We start from the raw sequence: 24,804 nt of genomic DNA, 5'->3' as shown, positions 1-24,804 counted from the left end.
CAAAGACAATGGATATAGTATAAATAATGTGTCTATAATAGAAGAAAAAAATAAAAACAGATTGCTGATTATTCCACTCCAAAAAAAAATTTGAGTGATGTCAATAGTAGACATTGATATATATGGTACATGCAAAAAAGGTTTAAGGGATTGGATCCACATAATTTTACTTAGGTTTTATTTCTTAACATAAATGGAATAAGAATTGAAGAAACTATTATGTGTTTATTGTAGATAATTTAAATATTAGGAAAACTCTAGCAATGCTCACTTCGTAATTAAATTTATACTCATTACTTCAGATTTATCAGCCTTTGCTATGGCACCCCTTGCTTCTTTAAGTCTTGGGACAGTTCTGATTGAAATACTTGAAAAATACCTAAGAATAGCAAAAAGAAAGGCTGAGCATAAAACTGCTTATTCATTCTATTTAGAATTGCTTGCTATGTATAAATCGGGTGAATTGAATAATGAAGAAATAATTAAACGAGAAAATGAATTACGGAAAACATACGGAATACATTACGGAATACAGTTTTTTCCTCGTGAAAAGTATATGAAGCAAGTGAAATTAAACGGGTATAAATACTGCTCCATGTCTGTAAAGTCCAAGACATAAATAAAACCTTTCTTACTTTCCACCTGTAATATTGCTTGTTTCATTAACCACTCTATTTGCTCAATTTGCTAAAATTTTTTTCAAAATTTGCAATTTTGCTCTATTTGTGTCAAATTGCCATGTCAGTTTCTATTAACATCTGCACAAAATAATGACGCAGCAATTTCTCGCGTGTTTCTCAAGACCAATCAAGATCTAACCAAGGAAGTTTATTTGAGTTTGATTTTGTGATAGTAATATTCATATCGAAGGTAAGATATTTATTGTTAATCAAAAACTGTAGCGACTAGGAATAATATAGAAAAATCGAAATGTTTTTATGCTACTTTATAATATGCATGTGACATATAACACTCGCTTTTTCTGTTTGTCTGAGGGTAAAAAACACTTCTACCAGAAAGGTGTAAGCTAAAAAGATGAAACTTGGTTTATAAATTCGATTACGACCCTAGTTGTGGTTACTGGAATCACAGTCCGGTCCGGTCACTAGGGGAGTTAGGGGAGGCCGATCGGAAATCTTATGAAAAAGAAATCTTCTAGCAAATCAAATTCTTGTGGAGAAGACAGTGTGACTCTAGTGAGAAATGATAACGTTATTATTAACAGTTTAGCAAATGACATGGAATTTAAAGAATTAGCAAAAAATATGCATCCTTTAAAAATGTCGGAAAACATTGAAGTTGGTCTTGGGCTTTTTTAATGTGTTTTATGATAATTCTATTACTCTTACTAAATAAAACCTATGTAACCCTATTTGATTTCTGATTATCCTCCTAGAAATATTTTTTTGATGTAAAAAGCTCTGGATAATATCGTGTATGTTGTATGTTGCGTCAGAGCTCTAAATTCTGAATATTTCACAGCCCTATTATACAAGTCAGACACGTTATATACACCTACTAGTTTGCGTAATCTGAAATTTGTTTTTGTCGCGTGTCTGGCATTATTCCCAAGAATCTTTCACTTGGTGAAAGATTTCTGGGAATAATGCCAAGGTTATTGATCATAGATTACATGTTAATCTACAAATTAAATGTTAATCTATAAATTATTTTCGATTCAGAAAATTTTTTTAATAAAATAATTTACAGATTAATGGAGAAACTTTTAAGAGAAATGAAAGTGGAAAATAAATACAATCGAATCGTTAAGAAAGAAGACTTAGACATTGGAATAGAATATACAATTAAAGCAATGAAAAACGTAGTAACTAAATATGGTAAAAACTTGTTATTATTATTAATTTTGAGGGTGAAATGGTTGATATCTTTGCACCAAAACGATTTGATTCTAAAGCAGCTGATTTTGAAAAGAAATTTAAAAATATAGAAAAAGATAAAGGTATGATTTTAAAGGTTATTGAAAGAAAAGGGAAAGATAATAATAATTATCTAGATATTGATATTGAACTTAATCAGTAGTATATCGAACTATCTAATAAATATTAAATTATTACCTTTTATCAGTAGTATAAGAAGAATGGAATATTTTTTTAAATTACATTAAAAATTCTGATTTCAGAAGAACTTTATTGATGTTAAAGCTCATGATGGAAAATTGTTAAAATGTTGGAAATTTTCATTTAAAATTGGGTGAATTCAGTTGAAAAGGGGGTAAATTGAATTAATTAATGATGTGGTCCAGCTCCTGTATATCTTATACTACTGAAACTCTTAACTAAAACTAAACTATAACTTTAAACTAAAACTTAACAAAAATTAAACTAAACTATAACTCTAAACTAAAATTCTAAAGTCTAAAATATAACTCTTAACTAAATTTAAACTATAACTCTAACTAAAACTCTAAGCTAAAACTCTAAACTCTTAACTAAAACTCTTAACTAAAACTAAACTACAACTCTAAACTAAAACTCTTTACTAAAACTAAACTAGAGATCTAAACTAAAACTCTTAACTAAAACTAAACTCTAAATTCTCAACTAAAACTAAACTAAACTATAAATAGAACTAAAACTCTAAGCTAAGACTCTAAACTAAAAATCTAAACTCTAACTAAAACTCTAAGCTAAGACTCTAAACTCTAAACAAAACTCTTAACTAAAACTAAACTATAACTCTAACTAAAACTCTAAGCTAAGACTCTAAAGTAAAACTCTAAACTCTAAACTAAAACTCTTAAACTACTATAACTCTAACTAAAACTGTAAGCTAATACCAAACTGAAACTCTAAACTAAAAATAAACTATAACTCTGAACTAATACTCTTAACAAAAATTAAACTAAACTATAACTCTAACTAAAACTCTAAACTCTAAGCTAAAACTCTAAACTAAACTTATTTGCTAAGACTAAACTATAGATCTAAACAAAATATCTCAAATAAAAATAAACGTAACTATAACTACAACAATAAATCTAAGCTAAGAATCCAAACTAAAACTCTAAATTCTCACGTAAAAACGAAGTGAACTATAAATAGTACTAAAAATCTAAGCTAAGACTCTAAACTAAAACTCTAAAGTCTAACTAAAACTCTAAGCTAAGACTCTAAACACTAAACAAAACTCTTAACTAAAAGAAAACTAAATTATAACTCTAACTAAAACTCTAAGCTAAGACTCTAAACTAAAACTCTTAACTACTATAACTCTAACTAAAACTACAAGCTAATACCAAACTGAAACTCTAAACTAAAACTAAACTATAACTCTAAACTAAAACTCTTAACAAAAATTAAACTAAACTGTAACTCTAACTAAAACTCTAAACTCTAAACTCTAAACTATAAGCTAAAACTCTTAACTACAACTAAACTAAACTATAACTCTACCTAAAACTCTAAGCTAAGACTCTAAGCTAAAACTCTAAACTCTAAACTAAAACTATTAACTAAAACTAAACTACAACTCTAAACTAAAATTTTTTACTAAAACGAAAGTACAACTCTAAACTAAAACTCTTATCTAAAACTAAACTAAACTAAAAGTGCAAGGAAAAACTCTAAGCTAATACTCTAGTTTAAAATTCTAAACTAAAACGTTTAGCTAAAACTAAACTACAAGTTCAAAAACACTTAACTAGAACTAAAATAAAATACAACTCTAAGTAAAACTCTAAGTGCTGAGAGTCTAACTTGAAACTCTAGACTCTGAACTACAACTAAACTAAACTATAACTCTAACTAAAACTGTAAGCTAAGACTCTAAGCTAAATCTCTAAACTCTAAGCTAAAACTCTAAACTAAAACTAAACTACAACTCCAAACTAAAACTCTGTACTAAAACTAAACTAGAGATCTAAACTAAAACTCTTAACTAAAACTAAACTATAACTCTAACAAAAACTCTAAGCTAAGACTCTAAACTAAAACTCTAAATTCTCAGTTAAAACTAAAGTAAACTATAAATAGAACTAAAACTCCAAGCTAAGATTCTAAACTAAAACTCTTAGCTAAGACTCTAAACTCTAAGTAAAATCTCTTAACTAAAACTAAACTAAACTATAATTCTAACTAAAACTCTAAGCTAAGACTCTAATGTAAAACTCTAAGCTAAAACTCTTAACTACTACAACTCTAACTAAAACTGTAAACTAATACCAAACTGAAACTCTAAACTAAACTCATATCTAAAACTAAACAACAACTCTTAACTAAAACTCTTAACTAAAATTAAACTAAACTATAACTCTAACTAAAACTCTAAGCTAAGACTCTAAGTTAAAACTCTAAACTCTGAACTATAAATAAACTACAACTCTAAACAAAAATTCTTTACTAAAACAAAACTACAACTCTAAACTAAAACTCTTAACTAATACTAAACTAAACTAAAAGTGCAACGAAAAACTCTAAGCTAAGACTCTAGGCTAAAATTTTAAGCTAAAACGTTTAGCTAAAACTAAACTACAAGTTCAAAAACACTTAACTAAAACTAAAATAAAATACAACTCTAACTAAAACTGTAAGCTAATATCAAACTAAAACTCTAAACTAGGGAGGGGGCTCTTTGGAGGTCCGGAGGGAGGGGACTCTTTGGAGGTCCGGGGGAGGGGCCCTTTGGAGGACCCGGGGGAGGGGTGGCCCTTTGGGGACCCCTGGGGGAGGGGGCCCTTTTGGGGGTCCGGGGGTGAGGGGTTCCTCTGGGGGCTCCGGAGGGAGGGGACCCTTGGGGGGGGGCGGGGGAGTGGACCTTTCTGGGGGTAGGGGGCCCTTTGGGGTTGGGGTAGGGGACCTTACAACACTGTTCAAATGGAACTTGTGTATTATAACGACCACAGAGTTTCACCCCAAATCATCTTATAAAATGTCTGAAACTGTTTCGCCCAAAAAATCCCTGAAATGTCTCAAACTGTTTCGCCCAAATAATCTCCTAAAGTAATTTCTGCGTGTTCCTTTGTTTCGACATCCCTGCGCTGTCACATTTGAAATTCCCAGGAAACCATTTCCCGCGTAAAATATATTTAATCTGTCTTCATCTCTAAGGTGTTCCTAGCTACATTATTAAGGTTTTGATAGAATTTTAATTTATCTCTCTGACCTAAAGAATTTTAAATTATAAGTGAAACCATGTACATCCCTCTCTCTATCTGTTGCACTTAGAAATACCTTAAATCTAAGTTATCCAAGAGATGAAATCAAGAATCAAGTTGGATTATTAAGACCTCGAAAGAATAATAATTCCTGAATTTATCGCTAAGCCTCAAGATCAGAGAAGCCATATTTAAAAATAAAATATTAATTTATCTCTGTCACTAAAGACCATTTATCTCTCAGACCTAAAGATCAAAGAAGCCATATTGCTTCTTAATTCTCCTTGTATTACATTAGAATTCCCCATCAGATTATTTAAATCAATTTTGTTTATGACCATATATGGTGCCCAGTCTGGAATTCATGATAGGTTTTGGATCAATAATCCATGAATAAATTATGTCCTGTCAGTGTTAGACTTGATTATAGATGGCAGCACATGTGTTCGTATCGGATCTCCTGACCCTTCCTACTGTAATCAAGTCAATGCTATTACGTAACAGATATTGGAAAGGATGCGGCCTGTGTACGAGCATTTTTTATGCGAAAATAGTCAAAATTGACTTCGTAATTGGATATAAAATAAAACAAATTCGTAATTTACCTGTTTAATACAAGTGGTAGCGAATCATACGGAAGCCAAATTGAGAAAAATAGGGGATGAGAGAAGTTTCAGAGGAGATAATACAATTTAAGCCGAAAAAGGAAATTAAAATACCGTAGGCCTATAAGTATTTTGCCTAAAATGTGCAATTTCAAAGGTTTTGTCCAGCGCATGAGGGTAATTATTAAATTCAGTGAAAAATTTGAAGTCGGGTGCGAAATTTATAAATAGAGTTGGAAATGAGAATGGAATGGCCTTTACTCATTTTACTCATTCTTTGGCCTTTTAATCATTCTTGGGGAAGAATTAAGGTATCATTAATTTAAAAGAAAAAAGAAATTAATCACCCTTTTTAGAGGGAAAAGGTAACAATCATAAAAAACCTAAAATATTCGGAGTTAATTAATTTGGGGATCGAGGTTGAACTTCCTTGTTATGATGCCAGGACTGTCTGTTTTTTTTTGTTTTTTTTTTGTTTTTTAATGGTCACGTATTTTATTGTAAATATTATTTTATCTGTACTTATCTGTAATTTGCTGATGACGGCTCTTGGATATAGAGCGGAAATTTTCATTTTGAATTTTTTTTTTCTCAGTCTGAAAAATAATTCGTTGTTGCTTTACCTTTTGTTATTTGTATTATGGTAAGGCAGTGTGGTCTTCGTCGCTGTTTACATTTCATCAAGCCAAAGTAGCATTCGTTGGATTATTTGAGTTGTTCGGAAGCCAAACATATAAACTCTGCAGGTTGCGCCTTTTTGACTGCTAGCCTCAAAGGAAATGATTGATTGATGTCAGATCAAAATAATTTCTATTTGAAAATACCCCAATTGCAGAAAACTTTGATGGCCAAGACAAAATTATGTTGAATATCAAGTACCGAGGGTTCATCTTCAGAACGGAGGAGTAGAAAACAAAAATTTAATAAATATTAAAAATGTATGTGTAGTCAATTGGAATTTAAATGAAATTTGTGATAAGATTAACTGTGCTGATAAGCTTTTTTTTTATTAGCTTCGAAAGCTTCGTCTTGAACTCGATGATAAGTATATGCTAGCAGTATTATTGGATCACTTATGTCCGTACCTGACATCTCTGTGCTGCGTTTTTACTCCCCTCAGCCTTAATCCAATCTCACGGATGGAGTATTTGAAAGAGTTGGAACTCTATCCCAGTTCTTCTGATCCTTTCGGCCGTTCTAGACCAATTCATGTGCCCGAAGGTTTATTCCAAAGGTAAGTATTTTATTGTTTCTCTTTTCTTTTTCTTACATTTGTAAAAACATGAAAGAATTAGATGATTTTCTGCTCAGTCTTCTTCGGTTTCTTATTTCAAGCCTGCCTCTAAGTCAATATTTTTGCAAACAACTAGTAATCAAGCCTTTTTGTTTCTGGTATTCAATGCTTAAATCTACAGCGCCAGGAGTGTAAATATATACTTCTGTATGTCGTGTTAAAATAGTGGTTTCAAGCACAAGAGGCTGTATTTCAAACAGGGGCGGATCCAGGAATTGTTTTAGGGGGGGGGGCGCAAAATAGGTTGATCCAATAAACTTGCATTAGGAGCAAGTTTAATTAACGCAAACTTGCGTTAATTAAGTAAACTACCCTACTTTAGACTACGTTAGGGGGGGCGCGCGCCCTCCTCGCTCCTCCCCTGGATCCGCCACTGATTTCAAATCTGGTGACGGGGTGGAAGGTTCTAAGATCGGAAATTGTAAGCCTCTGGTCAAGGGTGTTTCATCTTGGTGATTCTAATGGTGTATTTTTCATTTCGATCCGCCGCCGTTTTCGTAATTAGCTTTTATTGTTGAGGTAAACCTAAAAAACCGGTTACTATTCTTGAATTGAATTTAAAAGATTGTTTTTTTACTAGGCGTTTTTTTCAAAACTCGTTTTTTACTTTATTCCTTTGTATTTACTAAAAAGACTAAAAATCTGACAAAACCCGGGAGGGGAATTGTTTTATTTGTATCTTTTCAAGGGAAATACCAAAATAAGGGTAATTCTGAAATGGGGAGGGGGACAGCAAATTCCATCCTGCTAATCTGCGCTTCTGGAGATGGGGGGGGGCATTCAAGAGATTGATTTTAAACCTTCGCTTTAGGCTTTTCAACCATGAATAATTTGATAGTACCGTGTTTATGGTTTTCAGCCTTTCTACTCTAGAAACTCCTCCACAAAGGGTCAATTTAAGTGGCATACGGCACTTTACAATGGCGTTATCAAGACGAATTTATAAAAAGTACGTAGATGTAGGCATTAGCTCTCAAATAGCCCATCCACATCTCTCGACGATGATCTAGCATCCAACTAGCGCCGGAGGAAAAACGAAGAAAAGAAGACACATCAGTGATACGCAGACTAAAATAAGATTTTCTCAGGTTTTCAAAATTGGGGGGCTGAAAAATCTGGTCTAGTTGTCTTCGACCATGGTGATTCTGATGAATCATTTTTATTTCGAGCCATGTTGCACGAGGTTACAAGTAGTAATAGTAGTACAGGTCCGGAACGTGATTGCGTAATATGCCTTACCACGGGCCAGTGACCTATTACTATGAACCCCATATTGGGCTGGCAGACAGGTTTTCCATTATGACACTCATTTTCTGTGTGTAAGTCAATTAGAGAAAGCTTGGTGGTTAGTCCATATAATAACTTGATTGGTTGGTTTTTAAAAAAACTTGGCGAGCTATAGTATACTCATTTAAAAACACCGATATAATATCCGTAACCTGAATCCAAATTTTCATTGTGCTTTAAGACATTGCTTATAGTACACCATATATTATTAACTTTTGAAAACATTGGATTCGTCAATTTTCAATGTGAGTAAACTTTTCATTCTTTTATTTCCCAAAAAAAAAAAATTAAAGAAAAGTATTTTACTAGTAAATTCAAATTTCAGAGGGACTTAGCCCCCCCTCCCCTCCAACAATACAAAATCTTAAGAATATGACGAGTATATTCGATAGAAACGGCAAAGCACGCTTTTTTCGAAAACAAGGCAAATTTTTCTCAGGCGCGTAACTTTTGACCGGTATAGCTAAACTTGATGAAACTGATATATTTGAAATCATCATCATAAGGATTCACTCTTTACGCTAAAGTTTTTATTGTTTTAAAAAAAAAAGCTTTCTGACAAGATTAAACTTTACGGTAAGGAGAAATGTGCTGAGGAGGGGGCACCCCCTTTCATATAGAGAATAATTTCTGTTCGTTTTAATGTCGCTCCTTACTTTCAGTTTAAAAAACTTGTTTTTTTTATTTAATTTATGGTCGTTTTTTAGTTAATGCAGCTTTTATTTGCATAAAAATTTTACTTTTCTTTTGCTAAATGGATGTCTTTACAAATCAACTTACGTAACTAACTTCTATATTCCTATATTTTTCTTCTGGCAAAAAATACAAAGTTGCAGATTTTTTGCAGATATGAGCTTGAAACCTATGCAATAGAGTTTTCTGATACGCTGAATCTTACGGTGTGATTTCATTAAAATTTATTCACTTGTAGGGGGTGTTTCCCCCCTCTTAAAAAAAAAATCGGGTAAATTCTTCTCAGGCTCGTAGCCTTTGATGAGTAATATTAAACTTAATAAAATTTATATATTTATAATCAGCATTATAAACACATTCTTTTGATACATTTATTAACATCAAAATTCCGTTTTTAAAACTTTGGATTACTATTGAGCCGTATCGCTTGTTTTTTTATTGTTTTTTTTTCTATTACGTATATGTTATTACGTATATGAGAGGGAGGGTTCTCCCCTTAGTCAATACCTCGCTCTTTACGCTACCGAAACAGTTAGAGACATTTTAAAAGATGATTTAAAAGATGATTTTAGAAGAGAATTTGAGGGTGAAACTCGGTGGTCGTTATAATACACAAGTTCCATTTGAACAGTGTTGTGAGGTCCCCTACCACAGCCACAAAGGGCTCCGATGCCCCCCCCCCAACCACCAACACACCCCCCCGTCCTCAAATGTCCCCCCACCTCCCCAAGGGCCCCCCCCGCCCCCAAGGTTCCTGAGCCCCCATTATAATACTTTTTAAGGCTTTATTATATCTTTTCAGAACAAATTATTATTTTAGGGAATTATTTTGGTGAAACAGTTAGTCATTTTAAAAGATGATTGAAAAGATGATTTTAGAAGAGGATTTGAGGGTGAAACTCTGTGGTCGTTATAATACACAAGTTCCATTTGAACAGTGTTGTGAGGTCTCCTACCCAAACCCCAAAGGGTTCTGACCCCCCCCCCCCCCTACCCCAACCCTGAAGGAAGCCACCGGTCCTCAAAGGTCCCCCTAAGCTCCCAAAGGACCACCCAGCCCTCAGGGGCCCCCTCAGACCCTCAAAGGACCTCCCCGGGCTCCCGTCTTTCGTAGGTGAATAATGTCTGAAACTTATGGTTGGGGGTGTATGGTTTGCTATTTTTGACTGTTTGGAGCTGGATTTCTTACTCTTTCAGAGGTCTATTTTGTCTAAAACCTATGGTTTGGAATGGATGGTTTGCTATTTTTGACTTTACTGAGCTGGATTTCTTACACTTTCATAGGTGTGTGTTATCAGAAAATTATTATTTGGGTTATGTAGTTTGCTAGTTGAACTTTACAGAACTAAATTTATTAGTCTTTCGTTGCAGTGTGTTGTCTGAAATCTATGATTTGGGATGTGTGGGTCGCTATTTTTTTAATTTTCTGAGCTGGACTTATTATCCTTTCATAGGTATGTGTTGTCTCAAACACATGATTTGGGACGAGTGGTTTGCTATTTTTGACTTTTCTGACCTAGATTTCTTAGCCTTTCGTTGGGGTGTGTTGTCTGAAACCTATGATTTGGGATATGTCATTTTTAGCCTAATTGCGTAGCTACTAAAGGAACATTTTTGTTGTATCTATTGGTATCAATATTCCGTTTTTTAGAGTTTCGGTTACTATTGAGTCTTACGTGCCTGAAATCATGAATTAGAATATTTAATTAGCTGTTTGGGTTTTCAGACATAGTTTTTTAGATGTTCATGGGTGTTAGGTTCCTGGAGGGTTTTATGACTCCTCCCTCCAATGAATTCAGATGGTTTTAGGACTCATCCCCATAGCCATAACTCCATTCAACCTTGAGTGAAGATATAAAAGTTTGATGAAGTATTTTTCTACTTAACAACTACATTAATAACTTCCAAGATGATGGGACTGTATGACACAGAATATTGCGTAGCTACTAAAGGAACATTTTTGTTGTATCAATTGGTATCAATATTCCGTTTTTTAGAGTTTCGGTTACTATTGAGCTTTACGTGCCTGAAATCATGAATTAGAATATTTAATTAGCTGTTTGGATTTTCAGACATAGTTTTTTAGATGTTCAAGTGTGGTAGTTTTCTGAGGGGTTTTATGACTCCTCTCTCTAATGAATTCATATGGTTTTAGGACTCATCCCTCTAGCCATAATTCCATTCAACCTTGAGTGAAGATATAAAAGTTTGATGAAGTATTTTTCTACTTAACAACTACATTAATGACTTCCAAGATGATAGGACTGTATGACACAGAATTTATCAGTTACCGAAAGTTTAATGACTCCTCCCTGCAATGACTTCCAATGGTTTTGTGTCTCCTCCCCACAATGAATTCAGATGGTTTTAGGACTCATCCCCCTAGCCATAATTCCATCCAACCTTGAGCGAAGATATAAAAGTTTGATGAAGTATTTTTCTACTTAACAACTACATTAATAACTTCCAAGATGATAGGACTCTGTCACACAGAATTTATAAGTTTAAAAAAATCATCTTGTGGAGTTTTATTTGAATGTGCATTTTAATTATTGTCTATGGAACTCAAAGAAATCGACTGTTATCATTGGATAGTGAACTAAAATCGGTTTGAGTATGATAAAAGCTTACTGGATACTACACTACGTCATATAAACAGACTGGAATTCTACAATAGAGTGATTATACCGCTTTATAATACAGGTTAGAAACTGAGAAATGTTCAGGAGGAAGTCAGTGAAATTTGCAGCTTTTTCCTGGTTGAAGCACTCTACGTAAAAGGCAATGTACCTACAGATAAAGTTTTAATTCAAAAGTGTGACCCTAGGATTCCACTTTTGAATCTAGAAGAGTTTAAGTGTGCTAAATTTGAAGGGGGTTATGATCTTCCTGAGGACGAGGTTAGGTTCTTCGCACAGTGGATACCTAAGAACATACCTGAACGTGATAAATCCATAAGACATGGTATACCATTCAAAAACTATTCTATACCATAGGACCATTGTTTGTTGATGTTTAAGAGTGAACTCTAAGTACTATTTTTATGTAACCATTTGCCGTTTTTTTTTCTCAAAAAAAAAACTGTTAATACGTTTAAGCAATAAATGTCTTTAAGCTTAACCCGTCTTTATTCTTTAGAATAGTTCTATTGTAAGCAGGTAACAAACTCTTTACTGAAGAAAAATTGTAAGTAAGTAACAAACTCTTTCTTGAATTCACATGCTGGATAAACAAAGACATTTCATTCATGAAATTATGACAAAATTCTATGTAAGTAAACAAACTCTTTATTGTTTACACCAGTTAGATATACGGTGTAGAAAGTTTAGTTCAAGAATTATGAAACTATTCTCAGTAAGTATACATTTATTTCTTTAATTCATCTCCTGGATGAACAACACGGAAATATCATTCAAGAACTTATTAAATTATTTGTATTTAATTAACAATATATTTATTGATTTCTAATCTTGTATACACAGTACAGATACTTCATTCAAGGACTTATGAAAAAATCGCAAGTAAGCAACTTTTTTTCTCTTTATCACAAACAATTTTCACTTAGCTACATGCTGTAGAAATTTAATTCAAGAAATTATTAAAAAATTCTCAGTAAGTAACAATTTCTTTCTTGAAGTCAACTCTTGGATACACAATACGGAAATTTCATTCAAGAAATTATGAAAAAAATGTAACTAAGTAGCAAATTCATTCTTGATTTCACCTGTTGGATAAACAAAAAGACATTTCGTTCAAGAAATTATGACAAAATTCTAAGTAAGTAACAAACTCTTTATTGTTTTCATGAGTTAGATATACGATGTAGAAATTAAATTCAAGAAATTATGAAACAATTCTCAGTAAGTAACCATTTCTTTCTTGAAGTCAACTCTTGGATACACAATACGGAAATTTCATTCAAGAAATTATGAAAATATTTGTAAGTAAGCAACAAACTCTTTATTGATTTCACCTCTTGGATATACAGTACAGATACTTCATTCAAGAAATTATGAAAAAATCTTAATTAAGTAATTTTTTTTTTCTCTTTATCACAAAAAATTGTCACTTAGCTAAAAGATGTAGAAATTTAATTCAAGGAATTATTAAAAAATTCTCAGTAAGTATTAATTTCTGTCTTGAAGTCAACTCTTGGATAAACAATATGGAAATTTCATTTAAGAAATTATGAAAAAACTGTAACTAAGTGGTAAATTCTTTCTTGAATTCACCTGTTGGATAAACAAAAAGACATTTCATTCAAGAAATTATGACAAAATTCTAAGTAAGTAACAAACTCTTTATTGTTTTCACGAGCTAGATATACGATGTAGAAATTAAATTCAAGAAATTATGAAAAAATTCTCAGTAAGTAACCATTTCTTTCTCGAAGTCAACTCTTGGATACACAATACGGAAATTTCATTCAAGAAATTATGAAAATATTTGTAAATAAGTAACAAACTCTTAATTGATTCCACCTCTTGAATGTACAGTACAGATACTTCATTCAAGATATTATGAAAAAATCGCAAGTAAGTAACTTTTTTTCTTTTTATCACAATCAATTTTCACTTAGCTACATGATGCAGAAATTTAATTCAAGAAATTATGAAAAAATTCTCAGTAAGTAACAATTTCTTTCTTGAAGTCAATTCTTGGATACATAATACGGAAATTTCATTCATGAAATTATACAGTACAGATGCTTCATTTAAGAAACAATGAAAAAATCTCAAGCAAGTAACTTTTTTTTCTCTTTATCACAAACAATTTTCACTTAGCTACACGATGTAGAAATTTAATTCAAAAAATTATGAAAAAATTCTCAGTAAGTAACAACTTCTTTTTGAAGTCAACTCTTGGATACACAATATGGAAATTTCATTCAAGAAATTATAAAAATATTTGTAAGTAAGTAACAAGCTCTTTAGTGATTTCACCTCTTGAATATACAGTACAGATACTTCATTCAAGAAACGTGATTAAACACGTTTTGAAACTACATGCTATTTGCATGCCTTTCCTTGGCACCTTTCCAAACGAGCAAACAATAATTTTATTGGTGATTGTTTACACAGCATGACGGTGCATACAGAGTGAGAGAGACTTGCCAAGTCGACAGTAAGGGGTTTATTATTTGAGAAGTCAACTTTAGTATTTTGTGGTTTTACGTGCCTGAAATCATGAATTAGAATAGTTAATTAGCTGTTCGCGTTTTCAGACATATTTTTTTTAGATTTTCGTGGGCGTTAGGTTCCTGGTATTTAGTATTTGAGAAGTTAACTTTAGTATTTCGTATTTGACGTGCCTGAAATCATGACTTAGAATATTTAATTGTCTGGTTGTGGATTTTCAGACCTAGTTTTTTTAGTTTTTCGTTTATGTTTGACTCGTGGGGTTTATTATTTGAGAAGTTAACTTTAGTATTTTGTGGTTTTACGTGCCTGAAGTCATGAATTAGAATAGTTAATTAGCTGTTTGGGTTTTCAGACCTAGTTTTTTAGACGAGGTTACGTGCGCGCACGTAACCTCGTCTAAATTAACCTTAAAACAATGAAATAAAGCTATGTCAACTTTGCATGTCTCTCTCACTATGTATGCGCCGTCGCGGTGTGTAACCAATCACCAATCAAGTTATTGTATATTGAGCACAACCTCCGCTGTCTCTGATTGGTCCCTAAAAAATGGGTGTTGTCTAAAAACCAGTCTGGTTGAAAACGTGGAGTTTTCGTACTGCTCACTTTTTTGCAATGTGTAGGAATCAGTGGGGAATCCCCGCTCGTTTGGAAAGGTACCAAGGAAAGGCAAGCAAATAGCGTGTAGTTTCAAAACGTGTTTAATCACGTTTTATTCAAGAGGTGAAATCAATAAAGAGCTTGTTACTTCTCAAATAATAAACCCCAGGAGTCAAACACACACGAAAATCTAAAAAACCTAGGTCTGAAAATCCCCAAACAGCCAATTAGATATTCTATTTCCAGATTTCAGGCAAGTCAAACTATGAAATACTAAAGTTAACTTCTCAAATAATAAATTTCAGGCAGAAACCTAACACCCACGAAAATCTAAAAAACTAGGTCTGAAAACCCAAACAGCTAATTAATTATTCTAATTCATGATTTCAGGCACGTAAAACCACAAAATACTAAAGTTAACTTCTCAAATAATAAACCCCAGGAGTCAAACACAAACGAAAACCTAAAAAACCTAGGTCTGAAAATCCCCAAACAGCCAATTAAATATTCTAATTCATGATTTCAGTCACGTCAAATACGAAATACTAAAGTTAACTTCTCAAATAATAAATACCAGGAACCTAACGCCCACGAAAATCTAAAAAAAACTATGTCTGAAAACGCAAACAGCTAATTAACTATTCTAATTCATGATTTCAGGCACGTAAAACCACAAAATACTAAAGTTAACTTCTCAAATAATAAACCCCTTACTGTCGACTTTGCATGTCTCTCTCACTATGTATGCACCGTCGTGGTGTGTAACCAATCACCAATCAAGTTATTGTATGCTCGTTTGGAAAGGTGCCAAGGAAAGGCGTACAAATAGCATGTAGTTTCAAAACGTGTTTATTCACGTTTCTTGAATGAAGTATCTGTACTGTATATTCAAGAGGTGAAATCAATAAAGAGCTTGTTACTTACTTACAAATATTTTTATGATTTCTTGAATGAAATTTCCGTATTGTGTATCCAAGAGTTGACTTCAAAAAGAAATTGTTACTTACTGAGAATTTTTTCATAATTTCTTGAATTAAATTTCTACATCGTGTAGCTAAGTGAAAATTGTTTGTGATAAAGAGAAAAAAAGCTACTTACTTGCGATTTTTTCATAATTTCTTGAATGAAGTATCTGTACTGTATAATTTCTTGAATGAAATTTCCGTATTGTGTATTCAAGAGTTGACTTCAAGAAAGAAATTGTTACTTACTGAGAATTTTTTCATAATTTCTTGAATTAAATTTCTACATCGTGTAGCTAAGTGAAAATTGTTTGTGATAAAGAGAAAAAATAGTTACTTACTTGCGATTTTTTCATAATTTCTTGAATGAAGTATCTGTACTGTATAATTTCTTGAATGAAATTTCCGTATTGTTTATTCAAGAGTTGACTTCAAGAAAGAAATTGTTACCTACTGAGAATTTTTTCATGATTTCTTGAATTAAATTTCTACATCGTGTAGCTAAGTGAAAATTGTTTGTGATAAAGAGAAAAAAAAGTTACTTACTTGCGATTTTTTCATAATTTCTTGAATGAAGTATCTGTACTGTATATCCAAGAGGTGAAATCAATAAAGAGTTTGTAACTTACTTACAAATATTTTCATAATGTCTTGAATGAAATTTCCGTATTGTGTATCCAAGAGTTGACTTCGAGAAAGAAATGGTTACTAACAGAGAATTTTTTCTTAATTTCTTGAATTTAATTTCTACATCGTATATCTAACTCGTGAAAACAATAAAGAGTTTGTTACTTACTTAGAATTTTGTCATAATTTCTTGAACGAAATGTCTTTTTGTTTATCCAACAGGTGAATTCAAGAAAGAATTTGCTACTTAGTTACAGTTTTTTCATAATTTCTTGAATGAAATTTCCGTATTGTGTATCCAAGAGTTGACTTCAAGAAAGAAATTGTTACTTACTCGGAATTTTTTCATAAATTCTTGAATTAAATTTCTACATCGTGTAGCTAAGTGAAAATTGTTTTTGATAAAGAGAAAAAAAAAGCTACTTACTTGCGATTTTTTCATAATTTCTTGAATGAAGTATCTGTACTGTATGTCCAAGAGGTGAAATCAATAAAGAGTTTGTTACTTACTTACAAATATTTTCATAATTTCTTGAATGTAATTTCTGTATTGAGTATCCAAGAGTTTACTTCAAGAAAGAAATTGTTACTTACTGAGAATGTTTTCATATTTTATTGAATTTAATTTATACATCGTATATCTAACTCGTGAAAACAATAAAGAGTTTGTTACTTACTTAGAATTTTGTCATAATTTCTTGAACGAAATGTCTTTTTGTTTATCCAACAGGTGAAATCAAGAATGAATTTGCTACTTAGTTATATTATTTTCATAATTTCTTGAATGAAATTTCCGTATTGCGTATCCAAGAGTTGACTTCTAGAAAGAAATTGTTACTTACTGATAATTTTTTAATAATTTCTTGAAATAAATTTATACATAATGTAGCTAAGTGAAAATTTGTCTGTGATAAAGAGAAAACAAGCTACTTACTTGCGATTTTTTCATAATTTCTTGAATTAAGTATCTGTACTGTATATCCAAGAGGTGAAATCAATAAAGAGTTTGTTACTTACTTACAAATATTTTCATAATTTCTTGAATGAAATTTCCGTATTGTGTATCCAAGAGTTGACTTCAAGAAAGAAATTGTTACATACTGAGAATTTTTTCATAATTTCTTGAATTAAATTTCTACATCTTGTATCTAAGTCGTGTAAACAATAAAGAGTTTGTTACTTACTTAGAATTTTGTCATAATTTCATGAATGAAATGTCTTTGTTTATCCAGCATGTGAATTCAAGAAAGAATTTGCTACTTACTTACAATTTTTCTTCAGTAAAGAGTTTGTTACTTGCTTACAATAGAACTATTCCAAAGAATAAAGAAGGGTTAAGCTTAAAGATATTTATTGCTTAAACGTATTAACAGATTTTTTTGAGAAAAAAAACACAACAACAAATGTTTACATAAAAATAGTACTTAGAGTTCACTCTTAAACATCAACAAACGATGGTCCCATGGTATAGAATAGTTTTTACCATGTCTTATGGATTTATCACGATCAGGTATGTTCTTAGGTATCCACTGTGCGAAGAACCTAACCTCGTCTTCAGGACGGTGATAACCCCCTTCAAATTTAGCACACTTAAACTCTTCTAGATTCAAAAGTGGAATCCTAGGGTCACACTTTTGAATTAAAACTTTATCTATAGGTACAGTGCCTTTTACGTAGAGTGCTTCAACCCCGAAAAAGCTGAAAATTTCACTGACTTCCTCCTGAACATTTCTCAGTTCCAGACCAGTATTATTAAGTGGTGTAATCACTCTATCATAGAATCCCAGTCGGTTTATATGACGTAATGTAGTACTCCACAAGCTTTTATCATACTAAAACAGATTATAGTTCACTATCCAATGATAACAGTCAACTTCTTCGAGTTCCATAGACAATAATAAAAATGCACATTCAAATATAACACCACAAGATGATTTTTTTCAAACTGATAAATTATTTGGCTCAGTGCCATATCATTTTTGAAGCTATTAATGTAGTGTTTAAGCAGGTACTTACTTCATCAAACTTTTAAACCGTTGCTCTATGCTTGATGGAGTTATTGTTAGGTGGAAGTACTCTAAATCCATCTAACTTCATTGGGAGGCGGAGACACAAAACCCCTAGAAGTTATTGAAGGGAGGAGTCATTAAACTTTTGGTACCTGTTAAATTCTCTGTCATACAGTCCCATCATCTTTGAAGTTATTAATATAGTTGTTAAGTATAAAAATTCTCCATCAAACTTTTATATCTTCACTCAAGGTTGAATGTAGTTATGGCTAGGGGGATGAGTCCTAAAACCATCTGAATTCATTGGAGGGAGGAGTCATAAAACCCTCCAGGAACCTAACACCCATGAACATCTAAAAAACTATGTCTGAAAACCCAAACAGCTAATTAAATATTCTAATTCATGATTTCAGGCACGTAAGACTCAATAGTAACCGAAACTCTAAAAAACGGAATATTGATACCAATAGATACAACAAAAATGTTCCTTTAGTAGCTACGCAATTAGGCTAAAAATGACATATCCCAAATCATAGGTTTCAGACAACACACCCCAACGAAAGACTAAGAAATCTAGCTCAGAAAAGTCAAAAATAGCAAACCACTCGTCCCAAATCATGAGTTTCAGACAACACACACCTATGAAAGGCTAAGAAATCCAGCTCAGAATAGTCAAAAAATAGCAACCCACACATCCCAAATCATAGATTTCAGACAACACACGGCAACGGAAGACTAAGAAATATATCTCTTAAAAGTCCAACTAGCAAACTACACATCCCAAATCATAATTTTCTGACAACACACACCTATGAAAGGGTAAGAAATCCAGCTCCGGAAAGTCAAAAATAGCAAACCACCTATCCCAAATCATAGGTTTCAGACAACACATACCTATGAAAGACTAAGAAATCCAGCTCCGAAAAGTCAAAAATAGCAACCCATACACCCCAAAACATAAGTTTCAGACAACATTCACCTACGAAAGACGGGAGCCCGGGGAGGGTCTTTGAGGGTTTGAGGGGGCCCTTGAGGGCTGGGTGGTCCTTTGGGAGCTTGGGGGGACCTTTGAGGACCGGTGGCTTCCTTCAGGGTTGGGGTAGGGGGGTCGGAACCCTTTGGGGTTGGGGTAGGAGACCTCACAACACTGTTCAAATGGAACTTGTCTATTATAACGACCACAGAGTTTCACCCTCAAATCCTCTTCTAAAATCATCTTTTCAATCATCTTTTCAAATGACTCTAACTGTTTCACCGAAATAATTCTCTAAACTAATAATGTGTTCTGAAAAGATATAATAAAGCCCTAAAAAGTATTATAATGGGGGCTCAGGAACCATTGGGGCGCCGAGGGTCCGTTGGGAGCTTGGGGGACCTTTGTGGACCGGGGGCTTTCTTCGGGGTGGGGGGGAGTGGATCGGAGCTCTTTGGGGCTTTGGTGGGGGACCTCACAACACTGTTCAAATGGAACTTGTGTGTTATAACGACCACCGAGTTTCACCCTCAAATCCTCTTCTAAAATCATCTTTTAAATCATCTTTTAAAATGTCTCTAACTGTTTTGGTAGCGTAAAGAGCGAGGTATTGACTAAGCGGAGAACCCTGCCTCTCATATACGTAATAACATATACGTAATAGATAAAAAAACAATAAAAAAACAAGTGATACGGCTCAATAGTAATCCAGAATTTTAAAAATGGAATTTTGATTTTAATAAATGTATCACAAGAATGTTTTTATAATGCTGATTTTAAATATAAAAATTTTATTAAGTCTAGTAATACACATCAAAGGCTACGAACCTGAGAAACATTTACCTGATTTTTCTCTTTAAGAGGGGGAAACAACCCCTACAAGTGAATAAATTTTAATGAAAATCACACCGTCAGATTCAGCGTATCAGAAAACTCTATTACATAGGTTTCAAGCTCATATCTGAAAAAATCTGCAACTTTGTATTTTTTGCCAGAAGAAAAATATAGGAATATAGAAGTTAGTTACGTAAGTTAATTTGTAAAGACATCCATTTAGCGAAAGAAAAGTAAAATTTTTATGCAAATAAAAGCTGCATTAACTAAAAAACGATCAGAAATTAAATAAAAAAAACAAAACAAGTTTTTTAAACTGAAAGTAAGGAGCGACATTAAAACGAAAAGAAATTACTCCCTAGATGAAAGGGAGTGTCCCCTCCTCAACGTCTTTGTCTTTACCCTAAAGTTTAATCCTGTCTCAAAACTTTATATTTTAAAACAATAAAAAACTCTAGTGCAAAGAGTATATCTTTATGATGATGATTTCAAATATATCAGTTTCATCCAGTTTAGTTCTTCCGGTCAAAAGTTACGCGCCTGAGAAAAATTTGCCTTGTTTTCGAAAAAAGCGTGCTTTGCCGTTTCTATCGAATATACTCGTCATATTCTTAAGATTTTGTATTGTTGGAGGGGAGGGGGGCTAAACTCCTCTTAAATTTGAATTCACTAGTAAAATGTTTTTCTTAATTTTTTTTTTTGGGGAAATAAAATAATGAAATGTTTACTCACCTTAAAAATAGATGAATTCAATTTTTTCAAAGTTAATAATATATGATTTAGTATAAAAATAATGAAAATTTGGATGCAGTGTACGGACATTATATCGGGTTTTTTAAATGAGTATACTATAGCTCGCCCAGTTTTTTTCAAAACCAACTAATCAAGTTATTATATGGTCAAACCACCAAGCTATCCCTAATCAATTGACACACAAAAAAAGACTGTCATAATAGAAAACCTGTCCACCAAGCCAATATGGAGTTCATTCTACTAGACCACTGGCCCGTGGTAAGGCATATTACGCAATCACGTTCAGGACCTTTACCACTATTACTACTGTTACAAGCTTCCAAAATTGAGATAAATTTTATTTTTGCAATAACATCTTACCATTAAGATAAAGCAAAATAATAGTTTTCATTTCTGAATCAGTTTTAAATGAAAAATTTTTTCTCAGTAAACAGTTGTTTTTCTTCAATGCGCGTTTTCAAAATCTTGATTACTATCTGCCCAAGGCCTTATCTGGGGTGGCCTAGGTGATGGTGTTGAGTCCCCTTTCCAAAATTTCTTTTGACTCGTAAAAACATAACAAAAATGCATCTAAGCAATTTGTAATGGGTTTTTTAACGTTTTTTCGTAAAACCCCCTACCAACCCCCCCCCCCCCTCCCGAACAAAATCCTGGATACGGCCTTGTATGGGCCATACTTTGCTTTTTACTAGGTTGCACCTATTGCTTCAATTGTACCCTTAGAAAAAACTCTTGCTGCATGGAAGGAAAAAGGGCATGAGGCTCTCTAAAATCCATGCTATCTGTAGTCTAAAAATAAATTGCTACGTCTATGTGTAATATGCAGATGTGCTTTATGGCCTTGAAAAATTACTATACTTGTTTTGCGTAGACGGAAAAAATTAGTAATGGAAGAAGAGAATTTTCTGGAAGTAGAAGAATTTAATGGAAGTAGAAGAATTTTCAAATGTAAAAAGGTGGCATTTTGAAACTGATTTTGTGACAGTATCATTTACTTTTTGACAATATTGTATGAATTTTGTATCAACATAAGTCCTGAATTGAAAGAATTTTCTGAAAGAAGATAAAATCCTCTCTTAGATCACTTGAACTTTTTTGCATAGAAAAACAAAATCCCCAAGTCAATTATGGGTCATCAAGTGGCTTGCACCCTTTCAAAAACCAACCAGAGTTGCTTAGAGTTGTCCTGTTGTTGAGCACCGTTAAAATATTGGGCTGTCCCCTTTTCAATGCCTCACTCTTTACGCTAAAGTTTTTTATTGTTTTAAAAAATAGAGTTGTGAGAAAGAGTCAAATTTTAGCGTAAAGAGCGAGGCATTGAGGAGGGGACAGCCCTTTCATATACGGAATAATTTCTGTTCGTTTTAAGTTTTAATATCGCTCCTTACTTTCAGTTAAAAAAAAATGTTTTTTTTATTTAATTTCTGAACGTTTTTGAATTAATGCAGGTTTTGATTTTGGCTCATCGTACATGAATAATTAAAACAAAATTTGAATATTAAGTTTACTTTTTTTGGTTAAATGGCTCTCTCGAAAGTTGTTTAATTTTATTTACGAACGTTTTTATTAGTAATAAATATACGTAACTTACGAATTAACTTACGTAACGAACTTATATATTCATATATTTTTATAAGGTATATTAGGAGGTTTGCCCCATAGTCTATCCCTCGCTCTTTACGCTAAAGTTCAAATTGTGTTCCAATTCTTTAAGACCTTACCTTAGACCTTAGTTCCTCCTGTGCCACCAGAGGTACCCAGGGCATCCAGGAAGAGCCACCAATCATCCCTCATATGTGCTGCTACTCAGATATCTTCCGATTCGGACTGGATCGTCGTATTGATGTGTTTGATGTCCCGCTGGTAGGTCTGACAAAGGGTGTTTCTTAGTCGTTATATTTTACAGGATCCTTCCAGCTGCCATTTTCGTACAGTTTTAGGAAGTCTATCCTCAACCATACGGATAACATACCCCAAGTAACGCCATCTTCGTTGGCGGATGACATCTGTTACCAGGGGCTGGCACGACGTAGATCGAACTGACTGGTTTGTTACATGTGCTTTCCAATCGATGTTTAGTATTCTTCGAAGAAATTGTTCTCGAATGCAAGATATATTAGGAGGTTTGCCCCGTAGTCCATCCCTCGCTCTTTACGCTAAAGTTCAAATTGTGTTCCAATTCTTTAAGACCCTACCTTAGACCTTAGTTCCTCCTGTGCTACCAGAGGTACCCAGGACTTCCAGGAAGAGCCGCCAATCATCCCTCATAGGTGCTGCTGTCCATATATCTTCCGACTGGGGCTGGATTGTCGCATTGATTGTTTGAGGTCCCGCTGGTAGATGCGACAAAGTGTATTGTTCGGCCTTCCTCTTCTACGGGATTCCTGCGGCTGCCATTTCAGTACAGTTTTAGGAAGTCTATCCTCCGTCATACGGATAACATGCCCCAATTAACGCCATCTTCGTTGGCGGATGACGTCTGTTACCAGGGGCTGGCACGACATAGATCGAATTGACTGGTTTGTTGCATGTATTCTCCAGTCGATGTTTAGTATTCTTCGAAGACAGTTATTCTCGAATGCAAGAATCCTCTTTTCCTGTTGTTGGTTAAGTTTCCAGCACTCGCTACTATACAAGAGGGCCGAGAGGACGTTACTGTTGAAAAGCCTTAGTTTCAGTTTGGTGGAGTACTTTTTCGATCGCCAAACTGGCTTTAGTCGATTAAAAGCTCCACTGGCTTGTCCAATCCTCGACTGCACCTCTTTTTCGCTAGATCTACTACTACTACTACTAACAACTCACCGCAGCACCAAGCCGCCTGAGGCCAACACAGCTACGCACGCTTCTCCTCCACCCCAATCTATTCAAAGCCTCCCTTTTTACACCCTTCCACGAAGTTCCCATTTCCTCTAAATCTTTTTTTATGACGTCTTCCCACCCCAGACGTGGACGACCTGATTTCTGTTTAGCTCTAGATGGTTGGCCAAAAAGGACAATCTTGTGCACTCTGTCATCCTTCATCCGTATAACGGGCCATAGGCATCTCAACCTTTCTTTCATTATAGCCCTAGAGAGCGGTGTTGAACCACATTTTTCGTATAGCCCATTTTTTGAAATACGGTCAGTCAGCCGGGTACCTAGAACAATCCGTAGGCAATTTCTCTAGAAAACATCTATCAAATCTTCATCCACTTTTCGGGGCGTCCATGCTTCAGAACCATACTTGACCACTGTCATCACTGTAGGTTCCTAGTATTCTAATCTTGGTTTGTAGACTTATCTTCCTATTCTTCCAGACTTTTTTTTAACTGTGAAAAAAACACCCTGAGCCTTGGCTATTCTATATTTAACATCTTCACTGCTCCCACCATCTTTACTAATAATACTACCAAGGTAAGTGAAGCTGCCCACCTGATCAATCTTTTCAGTACCCAACGTCACCTTTTCATCTTTAGTTATTCCTAGCCTTAGTGACTTAGTCTTCCTAACATTAATTTTCAAACCAATTCTAGCACTCTGAACTCGCAAAACCTCTAAAAAACTTCATTCAGTTTGCTCACACTTTCATCTAGGATGCTTAAATCATCAGCATAATCCAAGTCCAGGAGACTTTTTCCTCCCCATTTGATTCCGTGGTCTCCCATTGCCTTTCCTGTGTTCCTTAAACCAAAGTCCATCAAAATAATCCATGCAAAAGGGGATAGAACACAACCCTGCTTAACTCCTGATTTAATACAAAACCAGCTGCTAACCTCATTTCCTACCTTAATCGAGATCTGCTAGTTGTTTATTTTCACGGGATTGAATACCAAACCCCGTGCAGTCTCGGAGCACATAATCAATTACAAGGACAAAAAGGAGGGGAGAGAGGACACACCCCTGTTTACACCGGACATAATATGGAAATAACTTGTAC

The 24,804-nt window shown here is 33.6% G+C and overlaps 1 protein-coding gene across 2 annotated transcripts in view; it reads left to right on the top strand.

Annotated features, from left to right (window-relative positions):
- Positions 1-24,804, top strand: part of LOC148954892 (uncharacterized) — a 415,568-nt gene that overhangs the window by 182,681 nt on the left and 208,083 nt on the right. Inside the window, exon 4 of one of the 2 annotated variants that reach the window (XM_089107976.1) lies at positions 6,732-6,952. The exons of the other annotated variant lie outside the window; for it this stretch is intronic. Coding sequence (XP_088964102.1) covers positions 6,732-6,952 — 221 coding nt within the window. The remainder of the gene's footprint in view (positions 1-6,731; positions 6,953-24,804) is intronic. 2 annotated transcript variants of the gene reach the window in all.

The sequence above is a fragment of the Artemia sp. Qi Xiang Cuo genome, chromosome 2 (assembly GCF_049724085.1).
Source record: "Artemia sp. Qi Xiang Cuo chromosome 2, ASM4972408v1, whole genome shotgun sequence".
Classification (NCBI taxonomy): Eukaryota; Metazoa; Arthropoda; class Branchiopoda; order Anostraca; family Artemiidae; genus Artemia; species Artemia sp. Qi Xiang Cuo.
This window is presented reverse-complemented; position numbering and strand designations above follow the sequence as displayed.